The sequence below is a fragment of the Rosa rugosa genome, chromosome 1 (genome assembly GCF_958449725.1).
Source record: "Rosa rugosa chromosome 1, drRosRugo1.1, whole genome shotgun sequence".
NCBI classification, from domain to species: domain Eukaryota; kingdom Viridiplantae; phylum Streptophyta; class Magnoliopsida; order Rosales; family Rosaceae; genus Rosa; species Rosa rugosa.
In genome coordinates this window covers 2,231,901-2,243,973 of record NC_084820.1, presented here as the reverse complement: position 1 = coordinate 2,243,973, position 12,073 = coordinate 2,231,901, and the positions used below count along the sequence as shown (strand labels likewise).

At 42.7% G+C, this 12,073-nt stretch overlaps 2 protein-coding genes across 2 annotated transcripts; one reads left to right on the top strand and one right to left on the bottom strand.

The window, feature by feature from the left end:
• Positions 1 to 3,783: 3,783 nt before the first annotated feature.
• LOC133709874 (transcription factor MYB57-like) lies at positions 3,784 to 5,271 on the top strand. Its single transcript, XM_062135812.1, has 3 exons — positions 3,784 to 4,160; positions 4,235 to 4,364; positions 4,577 to 5,271. Exons 1-3 carry the CDS (start codon positions 4,010 to 4,012, stop codon positions 5,241 to 5,243), a joined length of 948 nt encoding a protein of 315 aa, XP_061991796.1. The 5' UTR covers positions 3,784 to 4,009; the 3' UTR covers positions 5,244 to 5,271.
• A 138-nt stretch (positions 5,272 to 5,409) lies between these two features.
• On the bottom strand, positions 5,410 to 11,855 carry LOC133709864 (uncharacterized). Its single transcript, XM_062135800.1, has 15 exons — positions 11,702 to 11,855; positions 11,413 to 11,586; positions 11,268 to 11,319; positions 11,048 to 11,155; positions 10,478 to 10,562; positions 10,114 to 10,168; positions 9,280 to 9,684; positions 8,940 to 8,999; positions 8,430 to 8,528; positions 8,227 to 8,337; positions 7,709 to 7,780; positions 7,488 to 7,604; positions 7,260 to 7,409; positions 6,447 to 6,547; positions 5,410 to 5,930 (listed from the first exon to the last, which is right to left on the bottom strand). The coding sequence occupies exons 1-15, from the start codon at positions 11,762 to 11,764 to the stop codon at positions 5,600 to 5,602; spliced, it is 1,983 nt and encodes a 660-aa protein (XP_061991784.1). The 5' UTR covers positions 11,765 to 11,855; the 3' UTR covers positions 5,410 to 5,599.
• Between the last annotated feature and the right edge of the window lie 218 nt (positions 11,856 to 12,073).

Genomic DNA, 12,073 nt, shown 5'->3' with positions numbered 1-12,073 from the left:
CGGTAGGTCGCAGACCATAGACTCGTGGAGCCCGGAGGCTAGATCATATGTAAGAAAACATGAAAAAGTGTGGTGCCCGGAGGCTAGACCACATGTATGAAGCATTGTGAACCGAGAGCGCAACTAAAGCATGTTAAAAGTGGAGCGAGTTAGGTGTTCGAGCGAGTTGGGTGTAGGCGCTGTACGAGCGTGCGGGGCGTAGCCCAAGCGAGTCGCGGCCATGCTTTGATACCCAAGCGAGTCGTAACCGTTTCGCAAGCGTTTATCCGAGCATGTTTAATTGAGCTATAAGTGTCACAAGGTTCTAGATGAATGTCACATGAAAGTGAATTTAAGCATGTATGTGTGTAGCATGTACTTGTAGGAAAGTTGCTAATAACATTTTGTAGGCATGCTTAAGGGTTATAGAGACATGCATAGTCATGGCATCAGCGGTAGCTCAAATTGTAAGAGCGTAAAAGATAAGATAAAGTTACTTATCTTATGCCGATTTAGAGCGAGTTGGAGTTGGAATCACCGTAAGTACCCAAATCATGTTGGAGTTGTCCAAGCATGACGCTCCATCGCTTTGGTTGGCTAGCGGAGGATGTCCAGTGGATGGTGGCCAGTGATGGATGGCCAGCGGAGGATGTCCAGCGGTGGATGGCCAGCGGAGGTTGGCTAGCAGAGGATGTCCAGCGGAGGTTGTCCGGCGGAAAATGTCCAGCGGAGGTTGTCCGGCAGAAAATGTCCAGCGGAGGTTGTCCGGCAGAGGATGTCTAGCGGAGGTGGATAGCGAGCGGCGGACGTCCAGCGAAGGTGGATGGCTAGCTGAGGTTGTCCACCGGAAGCTAGCGGAGGATGTCCAGCAGTGGACGTCCAGCGGAGGTTGTCCGGCGGAGGACGTTCAGCGGAGGTTGTCCGGCAGAGGATGTCTGGCGGAGGAGAAATCTGTGCTAGCTAAGAAGTCCGGCGGAGAAAACTCGTCAGCGGAGGAAGAAGGCCGGCGGAACTCGGAGCTCAGCGGAGGTTTTGAGTTCGGCGGAGCAGCGGAGCTGGGTGCTGATATGGAAGCTTGGTGGAGAACTAGCTCAGCGGTGAAGCTCAAAGTTCGGTGGCGAACTTCCAGCGGTGCCGCTCGGCGATGAAGTTCGAAGGTCGGTGGTGAACTTCCAGTGGTGCCGCTCTGCGGTGATGAGGCTGGAGGAGCGGAGCGTGGTTAGCGGATGTCTGCCAGCGGAGCTCTTGGACGGCGGAGTGGAGATTTTGTCCAGCGGAGTGGATGACGGTCGGCGGAGGGACCTTGGCATAGGGGCTGTCTCGGTGCTCAGCGGAGGCTTGTCCTACTAGCGGAGGCTCGGCGGAGGCCTAGAGCTCAGCTGAGGTGGCCGACTTTGAGCTCGGCGGAGGCTCAAAGTTCGGCGGAGGATAGCTAGCGGGTTGTCCAGCGGAGCAGAGCATGGTGCTCGGCGGAGCACTTGGCCGGTGGAGTCTTGGCCAGACCTGGACCTCTGGACAAGCTTGGCGAGCGTTAGCCGCTAGGGCTGGGCTGTCGGTGCTGGAACTGATGCTTGACGTTTGTAGTCCACAGGCGATTCAAGAACCGCTGGGTGATGAGCGACAGGTGCTGGGTGACGAGCGAACCACTAGGCCTGCTTGCGATATTAACGCCAATGTTTGGAGTCACCCTGCAATTTGAACCCTAACGGTAGGGGTTGCTGGCGGTGCGGAGCCTGCGCTGTGGTGGCGCTGATGCTGGCACTTGCCGCTGGCGTGCTGGCAATGGGTGCTGGCATGCCTGCTCTAGGCTGGGCTGGCGGAGCGGAGCCGCCGATGATGATTGCAGTTTGGTGCCTGGGTGCCCAGAGAAGTTTTCTGGGTGTCCAGAGTAGTTAGCGCATAATTTTGTTTTTTTTTTTTTTTTTGTAGGTCAGCGTTGACCTTTTGAGTTGGGCGTTGACCTGCCCTAATTTGATGTTTACCGAAGTTCATGGTACGTGACGAAGCCTTTGTGTGTCGGCTTCCCACAGACGGCGCCAATGTTAACGTTAGTGACCGAGGGGTCTCTAGTTAGCTTTAAAGAGAGAGAACGACACAAGAAGTATAGTGGTTCGCTTCCGCATGAGCGGGAGACTACGTCCACTTGAATGTTTAACTAGTGTGTTCGGTCCTTGCGGCCCAAAGGGATTACATGAGATGTAATGGGATGTATGAATTGGATTGGGTTTAAGTGGGAGGAGGCATTCCTTTTATAGGTGAAGGAAGCCATCTCCTTTACATGGTTTTCGATGTGGGACAAGCAAACAACTATTCTAGTTAGAAATGCCTAGTTGCGGAGGCAACTTGGCAAGGCCGGAAAGGTGGCTTCCCGGCGGCGGATTTGGGACTTCTGGATACCGTAGCGTAGCTTGAACATAGGGCTACAAGATGCAAGTAGCGGTTGGGTCTCTCCATGGCTTGTGGGTGTCCCAAAGAGGGTGTTAATTATGCTTGGTGATGTAGGGAACTAGCTTGCTAGTGTAGGTATAAACAGTTTGGAGCAGCTGATGTGTTTCAGAATGCAATGTAGGATTCGAGGTGGAAATATTGAACCAAAAGAGTTGATGAACACTCCATATATGCTTAGTTAATGGCTATGCACCTTTCTGGCTTTCTGGGAAAAAGACTAGGAGGTCAAATATTGGATGGCCAATTCGGTAAAAGCATTGCATGATTAAGATAAGGAACATGCATGTGAAGGTAAAATCTTCCTTGGATTTCAGCCATGATTGTTTTGTTACTCGAAGGAGACATTAATCCAATAAGTTGCTGAATGCAATGCAAGGAACTGAAAAGGTAGCTATGATTATGAGCAAATAATTGAGATACGTTTTGAAAGAACACACTTGAGTGCATGCATGTGGTTTCTGAGCTGAGACCAAGAGTCACAAACGTCATGTCATTCTGCTTCCCCTCCAATTCCAAACTGGCCAGGGTCCATTGTATGAGTATACCATCCCTACCTTTATGTGTGATTTGGACCTTGCATAAGCAATGAAAACTAGTACATAGGAAACACCACATTTTTCACGCCAAAGGTTGGCTTCTGTAGATGGTGAGTTGGTGACCTGTTTCTATACAAGTGCTACAATCAATTGTTTGTTCGGTTGTACTAATATTTCTATATCAAATAATGTGGATATATATAGAGCGTGAATTTAGGGTTTAGCTATCAAATTTTGGGCAGAAAATTAAGCTGCAAATTACGTTGTGCTAAACTTTAATTTTACACTATTTATCAATCTTATACATCCGGAGAGAATTTGAGATCTTAAAATCTCTTATTCTTATAGATCCAGTGACTGATAAAATTCATTGGCACCGTACAAAAAGGAAAAATCAGATGCAAGCAAAAAGTAAAAAAAAACCATAGTCGTGAGATTTGGTAATATGAAGCTTTTAAAGTGGGGAACACCCGTGCGTCTCCAAAAGGAATCAACCGTATTTATCTGATAAACTTCACATGCAATATTGATCGATCATTTCCTCTGAACTGCAGTCCAAGTAAAACTGCAAAGAAAATAATAGTTGAAGGCACTCAACTGAATTGCCAAACATAGTTACTGTTATCTTCTATCAAGCTAAACTATTTCCCTCTCACTTTCTCTGAAATCTAAGTAGCCAATGAATTGGAAGTACGTACTCAAAGTGGGAGCAGATAGATTTGGACCATTTGGTTGCTTTTCCAGAACTGAGTGATCGAATCGTGGGGTGTTAACAAAAGCTAATTAAAGTAGGGTGTGGGGGAACCAAAAATTATATAGGACCCCAGACCCCTCATACCAGACCAGGCCCCAACCCGTAGTCACAGATCAAATGCTCAATGTAGTCCTATACATAAAAAAAACCATGCACGAGTACTAGCCCTCAGACCAGTCGGTGTTCTGTAATTATCTATGTGTATATATAGAACCACCCACTCACATTCCTCTTCATTACTTAATTTAGAGAGAAAGAGAGAGCTATTGAGTAGTAGTGTGTAAGAGTTTTAATGGAAAACAAAAGAGTGAAAGCTTTGCAGCAAGAGCAACCAAATAGTTGGAACAAGAAGAACTTGTGGAGGCCAGAGGAGGACTTTATTTTGAAGAAGTACGTGGAGACTCATGGTGAAGGAAACTGGGCAACTGTTTCCAAGCGATCAGGTTAGTTCATTATGCTAATTACTTCTCATTTTTCATGTACTAGTTGATAATCAGTGACTAATTATCACGATCAGGTTTGAATCGGAGTGGAAAGAGCTGTAGGCTAAGATGGAAGAACTACTTGAGACCCAACATCAAACGTGGAGACATGTCCCAGGAGGAGGAAGACCTCATTATCCGAATGCATAAGCTTCTTGGCAACCGGTCAGTAATCCCCTTCGAACACTTTATTTTACTTCATAATTCAGTCATAGCAATTTTAAGACTTCTATTGCCGCCCGAAAATTGAAACCAAACGAAAATGATACTATTGTGAGGTTCGTGGATGACTATACAAACAGTTTTGTGCTTGATGAAATCTCATTACCTTAAAAGTTTAGTATTGGTTTAATTTGTTTATATTTAACTATGTGTAGTTGGTCACTGATTGCTGGTCGGCTTCCTGGTCGAACGGATAATGAAGTGAAGAACTACTGGAATACCCATTTGAACAAGAACAACACCGCCTGCTCCTGCCCCGCACCGGCACCTGGAGGCAGGTGCGGCCGCAAAAGAAAAACCAATGATCATGACCACTACTCGGACGATACTCATCACCATCAAGACAACTGCCAATGTAGTAACAGAAGGAGCAAAATCAGCAGCAGTACTGAAACAACTAAGACCGAAAGCATCACTCGTGAAGAGGAACCGAAATATGGAATTAGCAGCAAAGAGGACGATCAAAGTAGTAGTAGTATCATGAGCACTATGACAGCAACAAGTTACCCATACTGGATGGGTGACTACAGTAGTAACACAGATCAGAGCTTGAATTTCGACTACGCAGACATAGACCATCAGTATTCGCCAAGCAGCAGCTGGGTTCAGTACTACCTGCCTACAATTACAAACAACAATGCAACATCGTCGTCGACATTTGTGTTCGATGACGAGCCTTTCATTGCCTATATGGATTCTTTTCTCTTGCTCGAAGCAGCATTTGGATGCACCAGTGCGTCCACTGCTACTAGTGAGGGAATGCAATCATCAGTTATGATGCCATTATCATCTGCTAATGATCCTCATTCCCCACACTTCTAGTTGAGTCCATAAGTGATGATGAAGAAAGATTGAATCCACTGGTATCTTGTGCTCTATATTTTTCCTCTGCAGTTATAAACTTACAATCATCCACTTTTCCAACCTTCTCTAAGCAAAACCTCAGTGAACTCACAACACCGAGCTCATTTGGCGGTAATTTAGAAAATATAAGAAAGAAAATATATTGACACCAATAGATGATTGTATCATAGCGTGAACATATCATAAGTTTTAAAATCCACAGTTGCTGATACAGAGACTAATTGTCCTGACAAGGCACCAATTATCTAGTGATGCCGCAAAATGTGTTTCTATCAAGTTTAAAGATGGGCAAATCATTGGTTGAGTAAAGACATTTACAATATCTCATCCAGTTCTTGTTGAGGGTACAGCAAACCATCGTCAACAGGCAGTGAGGGTGGAGTTCCAGGTGGAATGCAAGCATCACCGTTCTCACCAGCACATATGCACAGAGCTTCTGCATCCCTCACAACAGCATCAAGATTTATTTGACCACTCAGTTCATTGATGAACTTCAGTAGAGTGTCGAAGTCCATCTGCTCCCCAATTATCTTACTACGGTATCGTTTGAGTATAGCAACACACACGTACAGGTGCAGGTGCTCAGATGGATAATGTGTCCACAGTACCTCCCATAATCTCAATGTCTTGTCGAATTCAAATTCCCTAGAGATATGTGATCAAACTCTTATCAGGGAAAGTAAGAAAAAAGTAGAATACAGTGATATTACCAATTTAACATGCAATTCATGTTTGTCATAGAGCAGAACAAACATATTATCAATGAACAGTCAATAGGAACCTTAATCATGAATTGTTATACAAGTCAAACGTGCATGAAGCAACTGGCTACTCCTGGCATTAACTGTTAATTAAACAACACTGTAAAACACTAACCATGTTGCACAAAACTATTTAACATTTAACACTAAACATATTGAACCAAAGGCCAGAAGCCAGAAGGCTCTGCAAGGTGGCCAATGGCTGAATGGCAACTAGGCAGGCTCTTTTTTTTTTTTTTTTTCTCCCGATTGAGAAAAATAAATTACAACAAGGTAGGTTGTGGTTTGGAAATATCCTCAAAAGTTGACCCTATGAGCGCAAAGACAACTCACAGCATCCTTACATGAATGAATGAGTGCACTAGAAAAAATAATTCACTAGCAGATAAAAAAACCTGACCTTTTAAACTGTATCAGAACCCAGCGGAAACAAAAGAAGTAATTCAAGCAGTCACGCTGCGTAAAGTAATTATGCAATGGGCTGTCCAACATCTCCACCAACTGCAACAATAAAGATATGGGATTAAAAACATAGAATTACGGCCTGCCTGGCAAAGCAAGTTGTAATGTATACGACCAAGAACTTCATTCACACATTTAAGAACCCAATAGCAGACTGGCCTCCAATCTAAGGTAAGCCTAAATGAAAAAGGAAAAAAAAAAATGGTGCCACAAAGACTAACAACAAAATCCATTATTTCATTAGCATGGCATAGATATGCATGCCACATATATGTATGTATTTATATATGTACATATGTGTCTATATATATATATATATATATATCGGAGCCGTTCGAGAGAGGACGTCCGCAACCCAGAAAAAGTGCGGACGTCGCTGCTCCGGCCTCGATCGACGGGCAACGGCGCGGCGCGGCTCGCCGGAGGGAGGCCAGGGGTCGTGCGGAGGGGTCTGCGGTCGGGTGGAGTCGCCGGCGACGGGTTTTGGGTGCTGCACAGAACCTGCAGTTGCAGGTGAGGTGGCTGCCCAGAAACGGGCAAGCCCGACCTCCTCCGACCTCGAATGGTGCCCAGAACGGTCCGGGACGCCTCCGGCCTCCCTCCTGCAAGCCCCGCGCCATCGTCGCCGCCTGCTGCGTCGACGTCCGCACTTTAGCGACAGTGCGGACGCCCGCCCTTGATCGGTCCTGATACATATATATATATATATATGGAGAGGGAGGGAGGGAGGGAGAGAGAGAGAGAGAGAGACCTTAGTTATGGCAAAAAGTTGAGAGTGCATGCCATTTTGGTCACGGTTAAAATTGGGCCCAAGGCGCTCCATCAGTTTAACAAAACACCAAAATGATTCTGACTCATCCCCCAGTACAAACAATATTGGGGACAGAAGATCACTCATACCCTGCAAAACATTTTTATGTATCAATACAAAGTAATTTTATGCAGCCAACTGCAATAAGTCATTAGAAGAAGTCATCACCTGACAGTAACCAAGATCGAAGTTGTAAAACGAGTATGTTAGCAATATGTCATGCAACAGATTCACATTTGGATTATCATCCCCATCGTAGAAGGAAATAGATCTGTCGGTCCTCACCTAAAATAGATAGAACAGAGTTCACAGTTTTGGACTTGAAAACTGCATTGTATTTATCTTTTGAAGTTGAAATCTCAGAATAAGTTCTGTGAGTTTCATCATACCACATCTTTGTCAATAAGGCCTTTTCTCTCCCTGAATTTTGTAAACCTTCTTGCCTGCTCTGGGGAGATACTCTGCAGAGTACAAATGCATATGTTAAGCTTACCTGATCAAGCTTAACAAAGATAGTTGTGAACGTGGAGAGAGCGAGAGAGAGAGAGCATCTAATCCCACATAGAACCGCTACAAAAATTACATAGTATAGACACACATTTATACATGTCACATAAGATATACTTGCCTACAAGATTTAGCAGTAATTGTTACATGCCTTGACATCTGCTAACCTAGCTACATGAACAGAGCCATATGTTTCTACTATATACACATCTATATTCATGTGTCAATTCAATATTTTACATAATGTGGGTAGGAAGGTGTAGAAAAGAGGTAATCTTTCGACAGTGGACCATAATAGTACTTATTGAAGGCTATTTCTTTATACTCAGCAAAGACATTTTGGAATAGGAGAGGTGTGGGGAAGGATAACTTAGAAAGGTTGCAACATATTTTTACAAACCTGCCACTGCTTCTTGACTGTCTCAAACTCTGCCTTCTTCATTGCCTTAAGGTACTCCCTTTCTGCATATGTTGAATCATATGCATGGTATCCCAGCAAGAATGGCCAGACCTACATTCATTATTAACAATACAATACTGAGAAGATGCAATATCAAACAAAGTACTTAGCTTATAGTTTCCAAAATACAACAACATACAAACCTCCTTCCGTAATTTGTGCTCAACTCCCCCATAAAATATTCTCTTTCTTAAAGCTTCTGAATCCATGATCCGCCCTTCAGAATCCAAGAAGGTGTACCACTGCAGAAAATAAATCAAAGTTACACAAAGCAATATGACAATATTAGCACATTTCTAGCATCTCCAGTACTATACTCAAACTGTTTCTCTTAACATGGTTCACCATAGTGCATAAGATAAATGTATTAGTAAATTGTAGCCAGAGGTAAAAGGAATTGAGCCAATGGGCTCACAGCAAAAGACTACTTCCAATCAATATAAGTAGTAACTATGTAATATTAAACTTCCGATAAGCCTGGTATTACATATGGATCCCAATGTCATGATAGTTTTTTGTCTTTATTTCTTATATAACAATATTTAACTCCAAGATTTGAAACTACTAACTTTCCTTCATTTCCATCTAGAGCATAAAAATTCACAGCTAGTGTCAGGAGGAACTCTGCGGGAAAAATAGACAGGTTGGTTTACCTCAGCAGACTCCAAAGGTGGCTGTCGTGGTTTTCCCCATACCAGTGAATTCTTGTCAAACTGCCAATTAAAAAAAAAAACAGAAAAAGGAAAACATAGTTAATACAATGGATATAGAAAATGGAAAGAAATAGAATCCCTTGGGGGTTAAGACTTAAGACCCTTTATCTACGAATTTTTATGAAACACCACAGAAATCTGCCCCCCCCCCCCCCCCTTTTTTTTTTTTTGGACAAACCACAGTAAACTGCCTCGAGTTCAATTAGATTGACAACAATTGCAACGATGCTTCCCAGAATGCACTAATTCAATCAACACATCAATAAAACGGAAGGTTTACCTCCAGTGGATCTTGGGGGACCGGACTTTTATCAGAGACTTTGTTCGAATCATCGGATGCCTTTTGAGAGGGGTAATCAAGGGAAGACAGGCTATTACTTCTCCTTCCTATACTACCATATCCATTACTATGGCCATCACGGAAGAGTTGCGAAGTTGTTTCTCGAGCAAATTTTGTCACCAGAGAGAATTTTTCCAACACTTGAATTGAGAGATCTCGTGCAGGATCATAATTCTTTTGCCTTTGCCTCTCATTATATTGAGAAATTGTTGTATTATCATTCTGAACATCCTCACTTGTTCTCTCCTGATTTTCATCTACAGAGGACTCGCCAACTGAGAATGATGTAGATGGTTCACTTCCAATAGAAAGAGCCCTTGGTATCTCTAAAGATGAAAGAGTTTTCTGAAAAAGCCAATAAATCATGAGAAAAGATTGCAATTTCCAGCTTGGCTCAGTCATCAAGTTTGTAAAATTAAGTTTAATCCATACAGTATTAAGAGCATCGTGTTGTTAATGTTAACCAAAAACTCTTGCTTAAAAATAGGTGAGAAAGGGATCAGGGAGCAAGCAAGCCAGTCAGACATCACAATGTTAATAATATATCAGCAAAGCAAGATATGGTCCAAGTAAGAGATCCCTGTGTTTTACTTTGGTACTTTTAAATTAACTAAGACTATTATGTCCTTGATAAAAGAGAAATTAGATGTTCCATCTCACGTTCTTACATATGCCAGAGATATAACTATGCATCAATTTACACAAAAAATTTCCTTGTAACAACTGTTAGCAAGCTAAGTACATGCTGGAAAACATTGCTGGTAGGAAGCATACCTGCAGAGGATTTTGAAAATCATTCACAAGAAATACATTAGCATCCTCAGCTGACCTGGAAAATTCATCCGATTAATGATTACACGAAATAGAATTTGGAAAACTACGCAAGTGCAAAAAGTAAATACCAGCAGCTAAAAAAAAAAAATAATAATATAAAAAAATAACCCTTTCTCAATCTCTCTTTCTCTCACTCTCTCTCTCTCTCACACACACACACACACACAGGTATAAATTACTTCAATTTGTAGTTCTACAAATGGATCTACTACGTGTATAGCACAAAAATACACCTGCAACAGAGAAACCAAAAAAAAAAGGAAAGAAACGATAAATATAGCAATACCAATAAAAAGTAACAAACCTCACTATAAACACATGCTGCTTTATTGTAGCAAGGAACTCCTTGACTCCTCCATTGTAGAAGTACAGAGGGGGAAACGCAAGTCCTGAAAAAAACTTCCTTTCAGACCATAAACAGAAATAGAAACAAACATAGAAGAGTACATAGGTTCAGATAGAAGCCTAAATAGATCAATTAGCAGAACAGAGGTACCCAGGAGAAATACTGAATTGATGATGAACTTAATAGAGTATGTTTAGTGAAAGTGAAGCTGAAACTAAGTGGAATAAGAAACAAACAATGGTTCCTATACTCTTAATATTTCTCTTTTCATTTCATGGTTTAACAGATTTATAATTATAAGGCTATGGAATCTTGGGCTAGAGCATGCATTGGTTTCTTCTAGTTAGAAGACCTACTCCCAACTTGGCAATATGGTCTGAGATTTCATCACATTGGACATACCAACCACTACTGCTAACCCTCTATAAGGTATGTTTTAATACGTGTACAAATTCTTAAATTCCAAATAATTCTCAGACCATCAACCAACAGTAGCCAAAATTGAAAATTAAGTGCAAGTTGTTTTACCAGTTGCCAAAACAACGATAATGTACTGCCATCCAAGTGCAGGAGTGTGGCGCCGAATGGACCGAACCTCTGTCAACGGCACCCCCCTTATAGTATAAAGAATTCTATCTACACCACCACAACCAGAAACCAAATTCAACAAAATCAATACATTATCAAAAAAAAAAAAAAAAAAAAGTAAAAAAAACTAAACAATCAACCAAGTCCAAAGCTCCAGAACCTTTCTCAGAAACCCTAGCGTTCGAGTTTTGCCCCTTGTACGGAATCCACGTCTACAATTCACACCAAAACCAAATACATAAACAAAATTCTTCAAAAACAACAACAATTTCATAGCCAAATGATCATAATCGAACAATCCACACCATAAACAGAGAAGAGCCTTGCTTGATTAGCCTCAATCGTCCGCTAATCCTCTCCGACGCGAGCATGGAGGGGTGGATGGTCACATTATCCTTGGTATAAACGACCTCGGCGCCTTCGTGCTCGCTCGAAGAGCTGTGTTTGCCGCTATCGGTTCGCATCATGCTCGCCGAGCCCTAACATTTCCAATCGCAATTGAAAATCAAATCGATTAAAACAGTTGAAGAAACGATGAAATTCCAAGTGCGCGTGATCCGAGAGAGAGAGAGAGAGAGAGAGAGAGAGGCTTACGTATTGCTGCGACGCGGCGTAATCGGCGTCGTCGGAGAGGTCGTGGAGCTCCGGTTCCTGCATCGCTGTTCCGATTTGCACAGAGAGAGCGAGAGAGAGAGAGAGAGAGATGGAATATATGAACCTTCTCTTTCCTTAGTAGCCAAGGCAGTGGGGTCGCCGCGTTGGACAAGTAAGGGGTGTTGTGGCCACGTAAGCGTTGTGGTGTAATGGGGTTTTCCTTTTATTTTATTATTATTATCTAGGGAGTGCTGTAGCAGATAGGATATGGGATCGTAGCCGTTGATCTCTATAGTTTAATGCTATTCCGGAGTTTACCATATCATAATCTTGGTTGACCAGGGAAAATTGTGTTATTAAGCTTCCTCTTTA